The 22,615-nt window shown below is 42.3% G+C and overlaps 1 protein-coding gene across 3 annotated transcripts in view; it reads left to right on the top strand.

Moving 5' to 3' along the window:
* MPPE1 (metallophosphoesterase 1) overlaps positions 1 to 22,615 on the top strand; it is a 299,670-nt gene that overhangs the window by 219,673 nt on the left and 57,382 nt on the right. For all 3 annotated transcript variants that reach the window (XM_075314563.1, XM_075314564.1, XM_075314562.1), the window contains exons 5-8: positions 12,060 to 12,163; positions 13,985 to 14,065; positions 15,003 to 15,111; positions 21,577 to 21,651. In XM_075314563.1, the coding sequence (XP_075170678.1) occupies positions 12,060 to 12,163; positions 13,985 to 14,065; positions 15,003 to 15,111; positions 21,577 to 21,651 (369 nt within the window). The remainder of the gene's footprint in view (positions 1 to 12,059; positions 12,164 to 13,984; positions 14,066 to 15,002; positions 15,112 to 21,576; positions 21,652 to 22,615) is intronic.

Genomic DNA, 22,615 nt, shown 5'->3' with positions numbered 1-22,615 from the left:
CGGAATTTATCCCTGGCACACAACGATTTTCGATCTAGTATGGATAATATTTGGTGACGAATGTTAGATATTTCTATTTTGAGTATATCACTGGCTCTGGATTTATTTATCGTTTCTTTGTGGCCTAGCTTAAGCAGTAGTTCTTTTAGCTCTCTTGCACTTTCTTTTTTAATTCTGGATCCATGCGATATGCAAACCCCCCGAATCATACATTTTAACGCTTCCCATTTGACCGGGTCTGGTGTAGGATCTGCCGCATGATCTATTTTGAAATTTGCAATTGTCTTATGGATATCTTCCAGACACTGCTCATTTTTAAGTAAATTATCATTAAATCTCCAGGTGTGTCCCGTGTCCCCTCTGTCCCTTACCCCAATTTCCCCATACACTGGTGCGTGGTCCGACCAAAGGAAGACATCCATCGAGCAGCTTGGGGATTTGTCCAGCAAGTCATGGGATATGAAGATGTGATCTAATCTGGTGTAGCTGTTGTGTACTGTGGAATGAAAACTGTAGTCTCTGACTCCGGGATGTAGGACCCTCCAAAGATCAACTAATTTAAGGGATGTCAGTTCCCTTTTCAATCTACGTAGTGCCGAGGAGGGGATTGCGGACCTACCAGAGGACGAGTCCAGGACCAGGTCTAGAACGAGGTTGAAGTCTCCTCCCACGATGATACAGGTGCCACCCGCAAACTCCGCCAGCCCCCTCAAAGTCTCCAGTCCAAAGGATACCTGGTCTTGATTTGGAAAATAGATGTTAGCAATAGCATAGATGTTATTCAAAAAAGATATTTTAAGAAATAACCAGCGTCCCTCCTGGTCAATGAGTGTGTCAAGGATTGTTGGCTGGAACGTTTTGTGGAAGGCAATGGAAACCCCGCATGCCTTCCGACTAGGGTGTGGGCCATGAAACCACGTCGGGTAATTTTTGGTTTTACATTTAGGTGTATTGGAAGCTATGAAGTGTGTCTCTTGGAATAGAGCTATTTTAACTCCCTTCCGATGTAGACGATATAAGATTTGACTCCTCTTTTCAGGTTTATTTAAACCTTTAGTATTGTAGGTGCAAAAGGTTAGGTGCGACATCACAGAAAAGAGTGGGAAGGGGATAGAAAGAGAGAAAAGAAAAGGAAAAAGAAGAATAGAGGAATAGAAATAAGATAGTTGAGAAAGAAAAGAGGTAAGTAAGCTAAGTAGGACTAGATGGCCTACTGCTCCTGAGTATCTACTAGTAGACTATTGTCTAATGTGGCACTCTGCCACGTCCCTAATAGAGGTACGGGGAAGCCTACGGCACTTCAAGAGCTCCCCCGTCCCCACGACAGACCTCCACATGAAATATGAATAACAATCCACATATGCAATTTAATAATGATCAATAACTTTTCCTTCCCTCCCTCCTCCCAACCCCCGAATGTTTGATATATTTCAAATATAAAACATATGGCACCGGGAGAACACGGTACAACCAACTTAGAAAAATGTAATTAAACCAGAGCTCAATATCAGATCTAGATGAAGGGGAAGGGGAAAAGGGGAGAAGGGGAAAGACAACTGGGGAAAGAAGGACTATGTAACGCAGGGAATGATGCGAAGATAAAGGACCAGTGGGGAGAAGCAGGAAAAATTTGGGGGGGCAGGAAAAAAAACAAAAAAAGGGGGGGAGGGGGTAAGAGAGTTGAATATGGTGTGTGCTAGAGGGTGATGAGAGTGTGGAGAATGTGGGAAGGTGGGAAGCGGGGAAAGAGAATAGGGAAAAAAAAAAAAGGGGGGGGAAGGAGATGGTATGATGGGAGAGGTGGGAAAAAGCATTGATATAGTTATGCTCTATAGATATGTAGGTAGATAAACAGTCAAATATAATCAACATGTATCTCGCCTCCTGGCTCCTCCACTATGTTTCCTTCCTTTCTCTGGATGGTCAGCGATGATCAGCGATGTACATCTCGGGGGGATCCTCCAGCTCGTATGTTCTGTACTTGTCGCCATTGTTCCCTTGGTGGTAAGGGTGTGGGACCTCCCGGAGTTGGCCAATCTGGCAGGCTGATCATAGGCAGTTCAAAAGTCCCTAAGAAATTAGGAAGATCTCCCAAGGACCGGAGGACTGCCGACTTCCCATTCTTCTTGGCTAGGAGTTGGAAAGGATATCCCCAGCGATATGGAATATCTTTATCTTTAAGGGACTGGAGTAGTGGTCTTAAGGCCTTACGTAGTTGTAGTGTTCTCCGTGATAGGTCTGGCAGGACAATCAAGGGTGTCCCTTTATATGTACCCGCTCCTTTCTCTCTGCATCTTTGTAGTATGGCCTCCTTTTCTTTATAGAAGTGGACCCGACATATCACATCTCTTGGTCTGGCCGGGTCAGGGGATTTGGGACCCAGGGATCTGTGGATGCGGTCCAGTTCTGTGCGTTGTTCTGGATCACGTTGGAGGAGACGGGTGAAGAATTTTTGTGCCCATTCGTCCATCTGTGATGGCTCCACTGCCTCTGTGAGGCCTCTAATCCTTAAGTTATTACGGCGATGCCGGTTCTCGATATCATCTAAATGGGTCAAAATGTCCTGTATCTGGGCTGTGTGCTCTGATAGGACTTGTTGATGTGATTCTATATGGGAAAATATCTGTTCCTGCACCTCTTCTGTAGCTGCTACACGCTGACCAATTTGTTTGATCTCTGATTGTATAGCAGCCATGTCCTGCTTGTGGGATTCCCTTAGTTTCCCCAGCAAAGAGTCCATTTCCTGCCTGGTTGGAATCGATCTAATATGTGCTTTCCAATCCCAATCTTCCTCTTGTACCTGTGACTGGTCTGGTTTATTCTTGTCTCTTTTGTTTCTGCTGGTGGAGGTATTTGAATTGGAGGGTCTTTGTTCTTTAGGTGATGTGTGTTGTTGTGGTGGTTTTATTACAGGCTCCTCTCCGGGTGCTGCAGGTCTGCTTCCCATGGCTGCTGGAGTTTGTTGTAATATTGGGCTGGAGCCTTGCTCTGCCTGTAACTCCCCTGGAGATCGTTGTTGTGTCTGGGGCAAGGGGTTATCAGTATTCCCCTCTGAGGTGCCCAGCTTTAATGTGTCTGCATTTAGAGCTGTGCTGGCTGCCGGTATGTGTGGGGGCAGTGAGGTCGCTCCTCTGGATGTTTGCTGAGCATTATCTCCTGTCTCCGTATCTGCCGGCGCCATCTTGGAGAGAGCAGCAGTGTCAGGCTGAGAGGCTGCGGCCCCGAAAAAGCGGGCGATATCAGCACCTTCTCCCTCCTGGATCTGTGTGCTCGTCGCCCGTCCTCTCCTGCGCGCCATTACCGTCCTTCCTTTTCTTTTTTGATATTAATTATCTGGTTAAGACTCCTCATACTATTTGCATTGGTTTGCTACTAGGGTGGTGAGAATTGAATACTCCCCTCTCTTAGATGTTTAGAATCTAGCTTTAGACACTGACTGTGATAGCAGTGTGTCCATAGCTACAAACCCCCTTTAAGGGTTAGAGTTACCCTGGTTCCTCCTATGGAAGAGTTGGTAAAGGAGGTTAGGGTTTAGATATTGGTAAAGTTTTAAGTTATGCCAATTTTTTCTTCTTTGACCCTGGCCGGGGAGGACGGTAGCGGAGGTGAAGGCTTTCGCCTGTGGCTTCACTCCTCTCTGGTAACATTTGTGACATTTATGCTCTATGTGTTTTGTAAATATCTTTTCTCATTCCTTATGTGTCTACCCTGATTGTGGTGAGGGAATCTTCTGTACCACATTGAGAGCTATTCATCATGGGCCGTCAGGCAAGTTTGAGATGGGAAATACCCGGTTAGCCTTTGTATGTAATGCTAATTTTGCTTTGTACTACTATAACTTAAAATATGGTTAAAATTTTAACACTAAATGTTAAGGGTTTAAACTCAAACATTAAGAGGCGAATGGCACTTGGTGAGATGCGGACCCAGCGAGCTGATGTGGTTTTCTTACAGGAAACGCACTTGAATCTCAATTGGAGCTGCAATTTCGCTAAACACCTTTACCCCACGATTTTTTTAGCCTCCCAGGAAAGGAAAAAAGCCGGTGTGGCGATTTTTATATCAAGGACCTGTCCCATTCAAGTTACTACCTCCCTGGCAGACTCACAGGGTAGGTACCTTATCCTACAAGGGACATATAAGGAAGTTCCAATCCTTTTGTGTAACATTTACGCCCCTAACACCTCCCAGATCCTCTTTTTGAACCGAGTATTCCTCAAATTAACACGCCTTCCCTCCTCAGTGTGGATTGTGGGTGGAGATTTTAACATTATTTTCTCTGACTCTTTAGACAGGTTGACCATTAACAATCAATTGTCGAGCCCGTCTCAACGTAAATTGACAGCTGCCTTTCGAAGACTGATCCGCAGGTTTCCTTTATTTGATTTGTGGCGAGTTAAACATCCCTCAGAAAAAAACGTTACCTTCTACTCTCCCCCTCATGGTACACACACCAAGATCGATTTCTTCTTTGGCAACATTCAGGCCCTTAGATTGACGAGCAATGTGGATATTGGTGCAATAACGTGGTCAGACCACGCGCCAATGACTCTCACCCTAGATCAGACAAGCCAACGTACAAGAGTCTGCCACTGGAGGCTCAATGAGTCCCTCCTCAAGAGAACTTCCTACAGAGACAAACTGGAAGCAGGACTGATGGAATACTTTGAGAACAATGAGGGGTCAGTGCCCAATTTTTCTACTGTTTGGGAAGCCCATAAGGCCGTCTTTAGAGGGCAATGCATAGCATTAAGCTCCCGTATCAAAAAAGATAGTCTATCAGAGAGATCAGCTCCTTAAAAGTCTCAGAGACTTAGAAAATAGGATGACCCTTAACCCATCAATACGTACCCTTAGAGGTATAGTAAAGACACGTGCCCAACTGAAAGACTTAGCAGTCAATATAACAGAAAAATTACTACTTTATAGCAAGAATAAATACTATGACAAAGGAAATAAATCTCACTCCCTTTTAGCCCGCCAACTTAGAGAAGATAGGGGAAGTCATCCGTTTATGCCTTGAGAGATTCGGGAGGGAATACGTTCTATGACCCCACTAAAGTTGCAAAGATTTTTCAGGATTATTTGTCAAGATTGTATTCTTTGCCCAGCACACTTCCTACAGACCCAGGAAAACAGAGGGAGCTAATCCACTCCTTTCTTGAGCAGTGTAAGCTGCCTACTCTTACTAAGAACGCTGTAAATACACTGAATAAAGAAATCACATGTGAAGAGGTAGGAGAGGTGCTTAAATTACTTCCTAATGGAAAATCACCGGGTCCAGACGGTCTGACATACTTCTACTACAAGGCATTTGCGGATCGACTCACCCTCTATTTAGTTAAATTATTTAATAGCTTCCTCACGGGCTCCCCTATACCCACAAGTATGTTACATTAATTTATTACGCTTATACCCAAACCAGGGAAGGTTGCTATGGAATGTGCCAATTATAGGCCCATAGCACTCCTTAATGCTGATTTGAAAATCTTTACTAAACTACTAGCTCTAAGTCTTTCGGTCCTGCTCCCACACCTAATACACAAAGACCAGGTGGGTTTTGTCCCATGTAGACAGGGAGGGGACAATACCAGGAAGATCATTGACTTAGTAGAGGTTGTTAATAAGACAGAGTGTGAAGCACTCCTTCTTAGTTTGGATGCGGAGAAGGCGTTTGACCGCCTGGGGTGGCCATTCATGTTCGAAACATTGCATCATTTTGGAATTTCGGGTGCATTTATTACTGCCCTGAAAAGTCTATATTCATGCCCCTCAGCTTCGGTCAAGCTTCCTTATGCCACATCTCAACCCTTTCAAATACAAAACAGCACTCGTCAGGGATGCCCTTTGGTCCCCCCCTGCTCTTTGTTATGTGTATTGAACCATTGGCTGCTGCTATTCGCAATGACCCTAATATAAGTGGAGTAATGGTACGAGATAAGGAGTTTAAGCTATCTCTATATGCGGATGATGTCCTATTGATTTTGTCCCAACCACATATCACCCTCTCGAATTTGCATTCCTTATTACTACAATTTGGAAGGCTGTCAGGGTATAAGGTCAATCAGAACAAAACGGAAGCTCTGCCTCTTAATATTCCACAGGTGCGGGTTTCCTCCTTACAGGAAAACTACAACTATAAATGGAAAAATATATCTTTGACCTACCTGGGGATACAATTAACATCTAAGTATAAGCTCTTGTACCAGCAGAACTATCCTAGTTTATTTACTGAGATAAAAAGGCTCCTGCTCAATTGGAACAAGCTCCCATTGTCTTTGTTTGGAAGAATCTCTGCAGTCAAAATGTCTGTTCTGCCAAAGCTACTTTACCTATTTGAGACCCTTCCGGTGTGTGTACCATACAAAGAGTTGCGCAACATTCAGTCTATTATACTTCAATTTGTTTGGGCCCACAAGAGACATAGAATCAAGAAAACGACTTTATTTGACAGTAAACTGAGAGGAGGCCTGGGGGTCCCTGATATTACTAAGTACTATTGGGCAGTACACTTACGTCACATCCCTGCATGGTCTAATCGCTGTGCCTTCTCTAGATGGATGGAAATAGAGAAGTTATGGCTCGCCCCAATACACCCTAACTTCTACCTTTGGGGCACCTCATCTAATAAGCCTGATCCACATACCCTGGGCCCTATAGCCTTTACGAAGAGGATATGGGACTGTTGTGTCAAAAAGTTTCCACTTAAATCTGAACATTCTCCCTTGACTTCTTTTCTTTTTAATCCCAGAATGCCAGACGGTATGCAGGGTACAGCGACTAAAACATGGTTTGACAGGAAACTATTTTGCTTTGCTGACATAGTAGACGCACGTTCCAGAGTCCTTCTCCCCTACGCCACCATATCTGCTAAATTTAATCTCCCTGGCAATTCTCAATATCGGTATTTACAAGTTAGACACCTGATGCATTCCCTTTTACCTCCTTAGAAGTCTCTACCCCTACACTTTTTGAAAGGTTATGCAGAGCTGGGGTCTCTACTAAAGGCCTCATCTCAGATATATATCGTATTTTAATGGCCCCATGCCCAGAAGAGAAGCCAAATCATACATATATGAGGAAATGGGAAGATTTCATTCGTGAGACCATTCCCTTGTGTATGTGGAAACGGATCTGGGATACTGCCTCAAAGACATCTTCGTGCTATGTTTATAAGGAAAATCAGTATAAATTACTCATGTATTGGTATCACACTCCATCACTATTACATAAACTAAACCCAGCTATACCTGACAATTGTTGGAGGTGTGGCGCTACAGGAGAAGACATACCGCACATATTTTTTGTATGCCCCAATATCCAGTGTTTCTGGAGGTTGGTGCAATCTCTTATCTATAAAGTAACTTAGGCTTCGGGTTCCCATGGATCCTAAATTCTTTATATTAAATATACCACTTGTTCAGCTGGGGAAAAGAGTGAAGCGGTTACTGTTACACATGACCACAGCAGCTAGATGTCTAATTGCCCGTAACTGGAGATCGGCCCATCCACCCTCACTTACAGATCTTCAATCTCGGATCCAAGATGTGAGAAGGATGGAGTATCTATCTGCCCTGTCAAATAACACGGTAGATCTTTTTGAGAGTGTTTGGTCACTTTGGGACACTTATTGGGCCAACAAAGAATAACAGTGAAGTATGGTCTTGATGGAAGCCTGATATACTCACCCTCCTCACTCCATCCCCCCCTTCCTTATGTTTCCCTGTCTAGAATTGTATTGTTCGTCTTGTCATATTCCCTGTTTTCATTGTATTAGTGGATAATAAGATATGTATACTGATTTCTGGTTCACAGCTTTTGCTAACATGCTTGTGAGACATATCTATCCATCCATATACTTTTTTTGTATCTGTTTTAAAAAATTTAATAAAACATTCAGTTATAAAAAAAAAAAGGTCAATGGACACAGGTGGCTGAATTTAAGGAATTGCTTAATCACCCATTTACCGTGACTAAAAAATTACAAGCTGAGGATTTAACTCCTGGCATTTTCATAAGGGAGTGGAAGAACTTGCTATTTTGCCTGTCCCAAAGAGGAGGTTTAATCGCAGATGGCATTTCTGCTTCAATGAAATGGAGAGAGACACAGCTATTGGAAAATAAAATTCTTCTGGCAGCTGTTTATGTGGACCCAAGTCATCGTATACTGCTTGATGATCAACAGCTTACTAAAGGAAAAGAAGCTTTGAGTGGGGTAGCAGTTAGGATGAGCGGCTACAGGACTGCCAGGCGCAAGAGGACTTGGGTGCTACTGCTGCCATATATTCATCCTCATCAGATGAGGAGTTTAACTTTGACAAGTATTTGGATGACATGGAGGAGGCAAAGCGTTGCCGCAAGGAAAAAGATTTCACTCCGTCTCCTATAGCAGCAGATTGACCAGATTTCAGTACAATTTTTCACGTGCTCTCAAAGAAATAAAAAATATTCAACCGTTCATCAAAACTGACTGTGCATGAGGCAATCCTTTTATACCTGGAAATTGTTAGAGATGTTGCCCATGTGGTTACGGCTTTGCCTCCAACCCAAGTTACTGGAGAGAGGTTGTTCTCTAACCTTAAAATTATTAGGTCAGACTTGAGGTTATCTATGAAGGACGATCTGATGGAAACAATTCTATTTCTTAGAACAAATTCATAGACTGCACAAATGTTATTTACTATGTTTTTGTTGAAAACTGTTTTTTGTCACTTGTATTATATATATATATATATATATATATATATATATATATATATATATATATATATATATATATATATATATATATATATATATATATATATATATATATATATATGTAATACACTATGTAAGTGACAAAAAACAGTTTTCAACAAAAACATACTAAATAATAACATTTATTATAATGCTTATATTTAAGTGAAAAATTTATTGTAGTACAATGTGAACATCAGACATTTAATCATTTTTATGATACAATAATCAATATATTTAGATAGAACATAAAATATATTTATTGGAATACAACTTTAGAACACAAAAAAATAATAAATTGTAAATATATAATACAATATGTAATATATACATACACACAAGATATATGTAATCTACTGTATTACATAGTGTATTACATATTTACAATTTATTACAGTGTGTTCTAAAGTTGTATTCCATTAAATATATTTTATGTTCTATTCAAATTTCTTGATTATTGTATCATAAAAAATATTAAATGTCTGATGTTCACATACACATGTTCATGTACTACAATAAATTTTTCATTTAACTATAATCAATATATGTAGGAGTCGTGGAGTCGGAGTCGGTGCAAGGGAAATTGAGGAGTCGGAGTTGAAGGTTTGGCTTACCGACTACACAGCCCTGGCTGCTCTGAGCCTCCTGCTTCCTGCTGCAGAGAGCCTCCTGCCTCCCGCTGATGTGAGCCTCCTGCCTCCCTTTCTGTATCTGCCTCCCGCTGCTGTGAGCCTCCTGTTTCCCGCTGCTGTGAGCCTCCTGCTTCCGAGAGCCTCCTGCCTCCCGCTGATGTGAGCGTCCTGCCTCCCTTTCTGTATCTGCCTCCCGCTGATGTGAGCGTCCTGCCTCCCTTTCTGTATCTGCCTCCCGCTGTTGTGAGCCTCCTGTTTCCCGCTGCTGTGAGCCTCCTGTTTCCCGCTGCTGTGAGCCTCCTGTTTCCCGCTGCTGTGCGCCTCCTGCTTCCCGCTGCTGTGCGTCTCCTGCTTTCTGCTGCTGTGCGTCTCATGCTTTCCTCTGCATGTGATGACTCCTGTGCTCACATGACTAAGGTCCTGTAAACAAACAGCCGAGTACTGCTTGTTACAAGAGATGATCATTTCTCCCGGTGTGAGCGATGCAGCTCTGATCTTGAGAAATGAATGCGCGATCAGACTGCTGATCGTTATAATCCCCTAGGGAACCTAGTAAAATAAAAAAAAATGTTTAAAAAAAGTTTAAACCCCCCCCCCCTAAAAGTTCAAATCACCTCCCCCTTCGCTTCATTGAAATTTAAAGGGTTAAAAAAATAAAATATACACACATTTGGTATTGCCGCGTTCAGAAACGCCCGATCTATCAAAATATAAAATCAATTAAATCTGATTGGTAAACAATGTAGCGGCAAAAGAATTCCAAACGCCAGAATTACATTTTTTGGTCGCCACAAATTTTGCGCAAAATGTAATAACAGGCGATCAAAACTTAGTTTCCACACAAAAATGGTACGGATAAAAAAGTCAGCTCGAGATGCAAAAAAATAAGCCATCACTGAGCCATAGATCCTGAAAAATGAGAACGCTACAGGTCGTGGAAAATGGTGGAAAACGTACGTCACTTTTTTTGGACAAATCTCTGATTATTTTTTTTTAACCCCTTAGATGAAAGTAAACTTATTCATGTTTGGGGTCTACGAACCCACACCAACCTCAGGCATTACAGCGACACATCAGTTTTACCATATAGAGAACACGGTGAATAAAATATCTCAAAAACAATAGTGCAATCACACTTTTTTTTGCAATTTTTCTGAATTTGGAATGTTTTGCCATTTTCCAGTACACTATATTGTACTCTTGGTTTAATTCAAAAGTAGAACTCGTCCCGCAAAATAAGAGCCCTCACATGACCATATTGATTGAAAAATAAAAAGTTACGTCTCTCAGATGAAGAATAGTAAAAAAAAACCCCCAAAAAAACGGAAAGCGCAAAATCGGCTGGTCGTGAAGGGGTTAAGGGTATCTAGCTACAGGGGAACTGAATTTAAAAGCAGGTCACAATTTTCAGATTTATATTTTATATTTAGAAAACCATGTATTAATTCATAAATATTTACTCCATTTGTGTTGGTATATCAAATAAAATCCCAATAAAATACTTTTAAAGTTTGTGGGTGTAACGTAAAAAAAGTGGAAAAGTTCATGGGGTATGAATATTTTTTCAAGGCACAGTACATAGCAATGAGCTTGTGCAAAGGTCATTATGAAAGGAGTGTTAGCTGTGACATCACATATTACGATTGTTGGATCCGGAGTTATCAACTGTATATTTGTGTGTTCACGATATCAAAAAACAAAACAAAAAGGTCCAATTTTTTTTTGTACATGGCACACAAGAACCTTATTTTAAGCAATGTCCTTTTCTGATGTATAGTTTCCCTTTTAAACACCTTGATTGTGTATTCTTAGCTTAAGCGGGGTTTACACGCTACGATATTGTTAATGAATTATCGTTGGGGTCACGGTGTTTGTGACGCACATCCGGCTTCATTAACGAGATCGCAGTGTGTGTGACACTTTTGAGCGACCTTAAACGATCGCAAAAGCGGTCAAAATCGTTTGCCGCGGAGAGGTCGTCCTGAAACAAAAAATCGTTTAATGCTTATTAGCGATGTTGTTTGTCGTTCCTGCGGCACCACACATCACTGTGTGTGATACCGCAGGAGCGACGAACATCTCCTTACCTGCCTCCACCGGAAATGCGGAAGGAAGTAGGTGGGCGGGATGTTATGTCCCGCTCATCTCCGCCCCTCCGCTTCTATTGAGCACCTGCCGTGTGACGTCGCTGTGACGCTGCACGAACCGCTACCTTAGAAAGGAGGCGGTTCGCCGGCCAGAGTGATGTCGCAGAGCAGGTGTGTGCATGTGACACTGCCGTAGCGATAATGTTCGCTACGGCAGCGATCACACAATATCGCACGTACGACGGGGGCAGGTGCTATCGCGCGCGACATCGCTAGCCGATGCTAGCGATGTCGCAGCATGTAAACCCCGCTTTAGTCTTCATCGCCACACCGTATTATATCAAGCCCCTGCCAGCACTAATAACTGCTAATTGGTGGGGTGCCCGGTTTGTGACCTCCACACTGATCTGATATAAATGACCTATCCTGAAGGATAGGTCATCAGTATCTTATGCCTGGAAAACCCTTTTAAGGGTGGGGAATTAGAGCCACTGCCCAGAAATTCACAAAGGAATACTTGGCATAGCCAATAATGCTATACTTCACACTGTGTGGTCCGCGATACCAGATGCTGTTCATGAACTTTTTTTTTTTATCTCAGGCATGGGAAGATGATGTCGCTCGATTTCAGTCTATGTTCAGACATCCTCCTCACACAGAGCTGCTAGTTGTTGTAGGAAATCATGACATTGGATTTCATTATGAGTAAGTTTTGACTGGGATGTAATGCTTCCAATTTAGAAATGTGCCCATTTGAGTAAATGATACCTTATCTATTGCATATGCCATGGGAGTTTGGACCCCCCAATAATCATGGAAATGCTAGCTCAGTTTTCCAACTCATTACAGTCTAGAAGGAAAAGCTGACTTTCAGAATGTGATGATGAAAATGTAAAAAAAAAGGTTGCATTGTAATCTAGCCTGATCCTGAAATCGACTCTCCACTATTGAACTTAAAGAGAACCTGTCACCAGATTTGGTTATTATAAGCTGCGGCCACCACTAGTGTGCTCTTATATATAGCATTTTAGAACGGTGTGTATAAGAGCCCAGGCCGCTGAGTACAACGTAAAAAACACTTTACAAATACTCACCTAGGGGGCGGTCCGGTCTGATGGATGTCGATGCTCTCTTGTCCGGGGCCTCCTTTCTGTGGCAGTCACCGTCTTCCTCCTTCTTCTGAAGCCGGCGTGCATGACGAGTCCTACGTCATCCACACTACCTGGCATTGAGGTCCTGCACAGGCGCACTTTGATCTGCCCTGCTGAGGGCAGATCAAAGTATTGTAGTGCACATATGCGGGCGGTCTTTAACCTTTCCTCGTGCCTACACATTACAGTACTTTGATGTAGACACGTCATCCATACTGGGCTGGGTAGAAGGAGGGCAGAGATTGCAGTAGGGAGGAGGCAGTGGACCGGAGAGCAGCGATGCCCATTGGACCGGACCACCCCTTAGGTGATTATAAAAGTGTTTTTTACGTTACACAGTGTGGCCTGGGCTCTTATATACAGTATTCTAGAATGCTGTATATAAGGGCTCAATGGTGGTGACTGCAGCTTATATTTGCTAACTCTGGTGACAGGTTCCCTTTTAAATGTGACTATACATTTCTCATTTAGAATCACTAATAGTCATTTGTAGTCACAATACTTGGCATCCTCCGTTCTGCAGTCACTGCCTCCCTCTAGCTGTTAAGCAGGCCATGCTCCTTTTCCCCAAGATAATGGAGAAGTTGTCCATCCAAAAAAAAGTATTCTAATGTACATACCTTCATGAACTATAAAGTAAATAGTGCTGTTTCTAATGCTGACAGTACCTACAATTCAGTGTGATGCTGGAGCTGTTTCCCTTGTGCTCCCCCTCCCTTCTGGGATGCCACATCACAGATCAGTGGTTGTGGCCTGCTCGTGGGTGCTACTAGAAGCCAATATTGTTCTGCATCTTATCTGCAGCAAAACCTCATGTGTTATGTGTACAATTTGATAGAGATCTGCAGATCCCACCTACTTAGCTGGTACTGTTTTATTCTATATATTTTCTACACAAATTTACTTGGTAATTCTGCAGCAAACACAGCACGGTTTGCTTCTTTATAATAACCTGCAATTTGGGGGCATTCATTTACTGAAAGGGAACATCAAATAAGTATGATACAATAGGTGGTTAGGTGAAGATTGGCTTAGAAAAAAAAAAAGATCAAATATTACATTTTTAACGCCATATCCATCAATAAGGGAAATATGTTAATATTTTTTGGTGACCAAATCCAATTCATTTGGTGGAAAAGACATTGATCTGGGTCTTAGCCTCGCATCTACTGCTGGTATTCTTCTTTTTCTGACCCTGGTGCCAGGTGACTTTTGATATGACACAATGGTACACTACTGACACCAGATATATCTATAGATGGGAGCTTCTGATGAGCAAGTTTCAGGCGCGCTCATGTATACTTTTATATACATGAATACTGTGCTTCACCATGCTCTTTAAATGATATGTGTTTCTTATATACTTTCTACACAGGATGACGACACACAAACTTAAACGATTTGAGAAAGCTTTTAATCTCACTTCTGGAAAAGTAATTACTCGTAAAGGAGTTAAGTAAGTAGTTTGTTAGTAGCACCTTATCTGTGTAATGTGCCTTCTCAAATTTTTGTGTTAAAAAAAAAATCAACAAACATTTACTCATGAAGTCAAACTGTGAGGACTTGCTTCATTTTTATCCTCTAATTTTCCTAGTATTTTCTTTATAATGATTTAGCTACTGGTTTGCGGCTCATATATAATGTCACGTTATATAATGACACGCATATGTTGGCTCTGTTCGGTCCATGTAGTGCAGAATATGCAGCCAGAGTTATTGCACAGAGGTGTTTCCAAAAAGACATTTTTACCATGAAGATTGGAAATTATTTAAGATTCTGCATGTTACAGCAGTTGTTTTTTTTCTATAGTGACATTTCTATCTGCTTCTGCATGGGAATACCGCTCCTTGTTTTCTTATATTTTCCATTAACCATCAATTTAATTCTTTGTAAGCTCCAAACTGTAATGCCCCTGTTACATTTAACGACTTACCAGCGATCCCGAAAACTATGTGACCTGATAAGGATCGCTGGTAAGTCGCTGGGAGGTCGCTGGTGAGATGTCACACAGTCAGATCTTACCAACAACGCAGTAACGATCAGCGACCTGTATAACGATCTCGGCAGGCGTTGGGACTGTGTTAGGAGGTCGTTGGTAGGCAGCAAACACAGCGATGTGTCCTGCCCAGCAGGACATCGCCTTTGAAGAAAATGGTCCGGACCACTCAGCAACGACCGGCGATCTCACAGCAGGGGCCTGATCACTGGTAGGTGTCACACATAACGAGATCGCTGCTGCGTCACAAAAACGGTGACGTAGAAACAATCTTGTTAGTGATCTCGTTGTGTGTGACGGGGCCTTAAGACCATTTTGTTCAAACCTACTGTTGAGCTTGTTAAGAGTGAGAAAAGGATTATTTAACTACTTAGCATCTTTTTTTTTTTTGTTCCAGTTTTGTCTTGGTAAATAGTGTAGCCCTCGAGGGCGATAACTGCATAATCTGCAGAGCAGCAGAAGATCAAATCTTCCAGGTTTCCCGGCAGCTTAATTGCTCCCGAAAGGTACGATCATCTGTATGATTTAAAAGTGTGTGGTGGGATGAGTTTCTAAAGGGTCAACCCCATACTAGCCATGGTTGTTGTCATTTGTAAACTTACGGTCATTACTGCAAAACAATAAGGCTGCCGATCCATTAATGCTAGTGTTTTATACTCCAGTCTTATTGATAGACTTGCAGGAATAAGATGCAATGAATTCATTGGGAGACTCATGACACTTAAAAGAGTTTTCCCACAAATAAACACTGCAATTAAAAGGGTTGTCCTTTTTCAGAAAATCTAAGTCCCCTGTTATAAAACTACTGTTTTACTTACCGTCACTGGGTCCAGAGTTGATCACTTAAGGGGGTTGTCCAGCTCACAAATTCATCTTAATCAATAGATATTGGAGTAATCATAAGTTCCACAATTGGATGTGTTTTATAAAAAAAAATGTTCCTGTGCTGAGATAATCTTAGATATGTGTCTCTGCTATGTACGGTGTAATGGCAGTATCTGACCATACACGGACATGGTCTGATCATACCGCAGCTCCTGGGCAGGGGAGGAAGTAAAAAAGTGTACAGACATTACAGCACGGCATTGCAAATTATTCTTTCTTTGAAGTAAAACATCTTTTAAAAACAGGCAGGGAAATGTTTTACCGCACAGAAAGAATAAGCTGTGATCCTGTGCTTTAAGTTTTTACACCTTTTGTGTCCTCCCCTGCCCAAGGGCTGTGCTATGATCAGACCTTGTCCTGGTATGGTGAGACACGGCCATTACACAGTATATAGGAGGGGCACATATATAAGATTATCTCCGCACAGGAACGTTTTTTTAAACACACCAAATGTAAAGATGACTTCAGGGTACGGTGGCCTGTAAGACACTGATATAAGAAAAACAGTAACAGGACTCATGCACTATCCAATATGGTGGATTTCCTGAGGAACAAGTGGGGGACACTTTAAAACGCATAGAATTAAACCACCTTGCATTATACCTCTTCTGGATGTGTGTCGTATCTTCAGCAGCGCAGTAATAGTTCCACATTAACAAGTGTTCCCCATTGTTTTTTTTTGGCTTGTTCAGCACGTGGTTACAAGCTTAATATCTGGTTGTGAGATTCACAACCCAATAAGTTTGAGCACATTCCCTTATTACTTTTATTCTGTGTTATTGGTAAATTACCCTATTGCACCTTTTCCCCTCCAGCTTTTTATACAGGCTCTGCTATAAGCAGGGTCTAAAAGGCGTTTTGTCAGTGTGAAACTGACAATTATGATGCATTGTAATGCATGTGTATTGCAATGCATTAGACCAGTGATCAGAGAACTAAAAGTTAAAGTCCGAAGGGAAAAAAAATGTAAACCTACAAAAAATGGGAAAAAAAAACCCTTGAAAAAATTCTGCTCCTAAATAAGCATATTTTATGTAAAAATAAAAAGTACACATTTGATATTGCCATATCTTGAATAACCTGATCTATAAATTTGTAACACTAATTTCTACAGTGACCCCTGTAAAAATAGAAATGCAAAACCTGTGTTTTGATGATGTCACCAAACAAAAGGTGCAATAAAACGCAATCAAAAAGTTATATGTAGACAAAAATAGTATCCCTGCAAAGCGTCATTTTGTACCGCAATAAAAGTGAATTGATCTGCAGGTTTTTGCTATGTAAGTTGAAGCCAGCATGCTGCAAGGGTTAACACAGAAAATTCAGGTCTGCCTTTTTTGTCACAGTCCCATCTGCTGTTTATTTTCTATGGTTGTGTTAAGGGATGGGATACAAGTGATCCCTTTTCGATCTGACCGTTGTTCCAAATTAAAATATCGTGTGTGCAGAACGAGAAAGAATAATAATTAAATCAATTATAAAACTCCCTCACACGACAGAAGCTGAGGCAAAACTGAAATCTTTATTCTTTGACAGCTAGACCACGAAGTAAAAGGGGTGTAAACAAAAGTTTTAGTCTAATCAAGTATCGTAGGTCGGGGCTTCATGACGTATAGGATCTGCATATCCTCTCTTTGATTGGACAGTCCAGACTCCAGGAATTTCTTTTGTCCATCTGTCTCGGGTGCAAACAGGATATGGCAGCCATCTTTGAGAATACATGTGCTGATTATTATAGGTATATTGCATATTTAGTGTATTCTCCCTTAAAACAAATATATATATATATATATATATATATATATATATATATATATATATATAATATTTGTTTTAAGGGAGAATACACTAAATATGCAATATACCTATATAAACGTATTAGTAAAAGAGAACAAAGACATGCATAGATATGTGTTAGTTTACATCTTACTAAGCTATATACCTGAGTCTATGAAATGGCTGAATTAAGTATTTCTGGGTACTCAATTCTCATCCCCAACAGTTGTTTTAGCAGCAGGATACTTATCATTCTCAGACTACAAAGTCACAGCGCACCGACGTCTGGCACACCCCCTGCTGTGATTGACACCTCACTACCGTATCCATGTACAATCTCTATAGACAACCTGGTGTGTGCGGGCTACATATCTGCTACGTGACTAAAGCTAAAACTTCTGTTTGAGTCAGAATAGCTGCACCCAGTAATCTAAGTCAGAGGTCCCCAACTCCAGTCCTCAAGGCCCACCAACAGTGCAGGTTTTTGGGATTTCCTTAGTATTGCACAGGTGTTAATGTAATTACCTGCCCAGGTGCTGGTTCCAACAGCAGTGCAATGCTAAGGAAATCCTGAAAACATGCACTGTTGGTGGGCCTTGAGGACTGGAGTTGGGGAACCCTGTTCTAAGTGATACATCGTGTGATTCAAGATCTCATTGCCTACATCATGCTGCTTTCAGATGAGGTAGAAAAAAAATCTGCTGACAGATTCCATTTAATGGAATGTTTTTAATATTTTTTTTCTTTCAGTTTTTATGTATAATGAATTGTGATTAATAAAATATTTGTATATTTATCTTTTGTGGCTTATTCAGCATTAGAAAATTTCTATTGGGAGTTATTTATTGGTGTATAGTAGTATTTTTGAAACTCCATTAGTTTGTTTTTTTTTAATTTGTATTATGTTTTTTTGGTCCAGTATTGCTTACTAATTGTTTCTGGAAATTACCCATGGAGTCAAAAACATCACTACACCTGTAAATTCCCAGAGGGGTGTAGTTTCCAAAAATGGGGTCACTAGAGAGCAGCTTTCTGCTGTTTATAGCATCTCAAGGGCTCACCTAATTTGACATGGCACCTGGAATCTATTCTAGCAAAAATTGCGCACCAAAATTCAAGTGGTGCTTGTTCTCTTCTAAAGGCCGCTTTACACGCGGTGATTTATTGTGCGATCGCATGTGCAATCGCACCCGCCCCCATCATTTGTGAACACGGGCAATTTGTTGCCTGTGTCGCTTAAAGTCGGTAACCCCCATCACACGTACTTACCTCCCGAACGACCTCGCTGTGGCCGGCGAACATCCTCTTTCTGAAGGGGGAGGGACGTTCGGCGTCACAGCGACACACAATTGTAACATGGAGCGGATGATTGCATTTAAAAATAATAGAGGGTTCAAGTTCGAAGTAACATGGGGGAAGTGGCTAGATTACTCCGATTCCAGGTGAGAATAGGAGAAGGGGAATGCTGGTGCTCACGTCCATCTGGTGCTGAAGTGGTGGTATAATCATTGGGGTTTGATATTATATGTTGACAGTTCAATTGTTAGCAACGAATGTCTGGGAATGGATAATCTTTACTATTAAGGATAACCGACTGGACTAAATAACTCATAACATGTATGTTCAATTTTATTGTTAAAAATCAATAAAATTTATGGTTAAAAAAAACCCCAAAAAAAACTACGGTATTAAGTCAACCAAACCGACAAACATACAATGTGTATGTAGTGTGTAGGTGCACACTTAGTGGAAAGGTAAAGGAAGTTGTATAGAGGGGCCTGAGGTAAGTATGACTTTTTGGTCTACTTCTGGAATAGATAGTAGACGACATGTCACATTAGGAGAGCCCACAACAGCAAAAACCCTCCACAAGTGACCCATTTTGGAAACTACACCCCTCAAGGAATTATTCTTGGGTTGTGGTGAGCATTTTGAACCCACAAGTACTTCACAGAATTTTTTAACATTAGGCTGTGAAAAGTAAAGATTACATTTTTTCCACTAAAATTTAGCTTTAGCTCAAAATTTCTCATTTTTACAAGGGTAAGAAGAAAATGGACCTCAAACTTTGATGTGCAATGTCTCCTGATAACAGATATGTGATCAGAAACTATTGTCTGGGCAAATGGCAAAGCTAAAGGGCCCGTTACACGCTATGATATATCAAACGATATGTCGTCGGGGTCACGTCGTTAGTGACGCACATACGGCATCGTTTGACATATTGCAGTGTGTGACAGCTACGAGCGACTGTGAACGAGCAAAAATACTCACCTTATCGTTGCTCGTTGACACGTCGCTCATTTTCAAAAAAATCGAATGTCCTTCTGCGCGCCGGTTGTTCATTGTTCCCGAGGCAGCACACATCGCTCTGTGTGACACCCCAGGAACGATGAACTGTAGCTTACCTGCGTCCCGCCGGCAATGCGGAAGGAAGGAGGTGGGCGGGATGTTACGTCCTGCTCATTTCCGCCCCTCCGCGTCTATTGGCCAGCCGCTGTGTGACGTCGCTGTGATGCCGAACGTTCCACCCCCTTCAGGAAGTGAATGTTCGCCGCCCACAGCGAGGTCGCTCAGCAGGTAAGTGCGTGTGACGAGGGTTTAACGACTTTGTGCGCCATGGGCAACTAATTGCCCGTAATGCACAAACAACGGGTGCGATCGCACGATAGATCGTCTCGTGTGACGCCCGCATTAGCCTTGGCAGCATGACACAGGGTCCAGATACATAAACTGAACTCATGGTGCTTTGTTAAATTGAACTTCTATTTCTATGATGGATGTGATCTCTATTAGATACGGACTGTTGGATGACATGGTCAAGTCATTGTGATTTTACTATATCCTCTATACCTAAAGGCCCCGTCACACTAAGCAACATCGCTAGCAACATCGCTGCTAACGAACAACTTTTGTGACGTTGCTAGCGATGTTGCTGTGTGTGACATCCAGCAACAACCTGGCCCCTGCTGTGAGGTCGTTGGTTGTTGCTGAATGTCATGGGCCATTTTTTAGTTGTTGCTGTCCCGCTGTGAAGCACAGATCGCTGTGTGTGACAGCGAGACAGCAACAACTAAATGTGCAGGCAGCAGGAGCCGGCTTCTGCGGACACTGGTAACCACAGTAAACATCGGGTAACCAAGAAGCCCTGTCCTTGGTTACCCGATATTTACCTTCGATACCAGCCTCCGCCGCTCTCACTGTCAGTGCCGGCTCCTGCTCTGTGCACATGTAGCTAGCTGCAGGACACATCGGGTTAATTAACCCGATGTGTGCTGTAGCTAGGAGAGCAGGGAGCCAGCGCTAAGCATTGTGCACTGCTCCCTGCTCTGTGCACATTTAGCTGCAGTACACATCGGGTAATTAACCCGATGTGTGCTGTAACTAGGAGAGCAAGGAGCCAGCGCTAAGCGGTGTGCGCTGCTCCCTGCTCTGTGCACATTTAGCTGCAGCATACATCGGGTAATTAACCCGATGTGTGCTGTAGCTAGGAGAGCAAGGAGCCAGCGCTCAGTGTGCGCTGCTCCCTGCTCTCTGTACGTGTAGCTCCGTGCGGTGGTAACCAAGGTAAATATCGGGTTGGTTACTGATATTTACCTTAGTTACCAAGCGCAGCATCTTCCACGCGGCGCTGGGGGCTTGTCACTGGTTGCTGGTGAGCTCACCAGCAACTCGTGTAGCCACGCTCCAGCGATCCCTGCCAGGTCAGGTTGCTGGTGGGATCGCTGGAGCGTCGCAGTGTGACATCTCACCAGCAACCTCCTAGCAACTTACCAGCGATCCCTATCGTTGTTGGGATCGCTGGTAAGTTGCTTAGTGTGACGGTACCTTAACTGTTTAATGTGAATTTATAGCACAGGAATTTAATTCCTTTTTAATCATTTCTGGTTGTTTGTATCCATTAAGGTCCCCCCAACAGCACCTTGTTTAGTTTTAGCAAACCCTCGGTGTCATTATAATATTGTATCCCTATATGTATCTTAGGACCTCTTAGGGAAAGAGAAGGAGAGCCATCTTGGAGTGGGGGGCACCGTATCCTTAAGGTGCCATTCTTTGCTGCTAGGTAGGGAGAGGACCCCGGGTAAAGAAGGGAGAGAAGGAATTATTTCCATTTAGCTTTTTATGACCATGAGTCCACAGAAAATGTAAGTGGATCAACATCAAGAATCGACATAACCAGATGTCTATTATCTATTTATCTAATTATGTGTGTTCACCTTGGAGTGGGGTATTTTTAAAGTGTATGTTAAATAAAGAAATTTTTTTAAGAGTTTACTTGTTTTACAACATTTCCTTTTTATTATTGATAGGAAAATCATCCAGACTCTGTCAAGAAATGTAGAGGTGTTCATCCGCTGCCCCCATCAGCTCCAATCTTATTACAGGTTAGTAGCTAATAAACACATACACACACACATATATATATATATATATATATATATAGACACACACACTCACTTATACACACACACACACACACACACGTTAGTCTCTAACCGAAGTGGTCCAAGGAAGGTCAACTGGCTCTTGGAAGAAGGGAAGGAAAAAAACGAAAAGTGCAAGAACAAAAAATTGTGAGGTGATGAAGGCGTTAAGACAAAACTTAATCTCATCAGTAACAGCTGCCATCTCCCATCTCTGTAAGGCCTGTTTCACACGTCAGTGAAAAACAGTGACGTTTTTCACTGGTGTGTAAAACACGCACATGTCCCTGCGTGTGCCGTGATTCACGGCATACGTGGGTTGTCTAAGTGCAATCCGGGCTCCGTTCTCCGTGGCCCGTGATTGCACTTAGAAAATAACTCACCTGTGCGCGCTCCCGCTGTCCATGGTGCTGATCGCTCCCGCGGTGCAGCATCCGGCCGGCGGTGACCCCCGCAGCAGCTGCTTCCGGGTCAGCTGTGTCGCGCATAATGAATGTGCGCGACAATAATGAGCCTCCTCAGAAGCAGCAGGGAGAACGGGCTGCAGAGGACATCGCTGGACGCCGGGTGAGTTAAAATGATTTTTATTTTAAAAGCACGTTTTTTTCTGGCACGTGTTTCACGGACCACACCACTGCGTGGTCCGTGGAACATCAGTGATGCCAGAAAAAAATGGACATGTCTCTGTGCGGCAATCACGCACACGCGGGTACGCCGCACGGAGACACGTGCAGTGAAAAATCACTGACGTGTGAGCAGACCCATTCATTATAATGGGTCTGCGTATGTCAGTGATTCTGGCACGTTTCAAAAAAAGCACAAACGTACCAGAATCACTGACGTGTGAAAGGGGCCTAATGGGAAAGTTTTCACTGAATAGAGATTTTACCTCAGAATTGAGAATTTTTTTTTTTTTTTTTTTAAA

Source organism: Anomaloglossus baeobatrachus, chromosome 6 (assembly GCF_048569485.1).
Source record: "Anomaloglossus baeobatrachus isolate aAnoBae1 chromosome 6, aAnoBae1.hap1, whole genome shotgun sequence".
Lineage (NCBI taxonomy): Eukaryota > Metazoa > Chordata > Amphibia > Anura > Aromobatidae > Anomaloglossus > Anomaloglossus baeobatrachus.
Note: the sequence above shows the minus strand (reverse complement) of the source record. Positions and strands in the feature narration are given on the sequence as shown.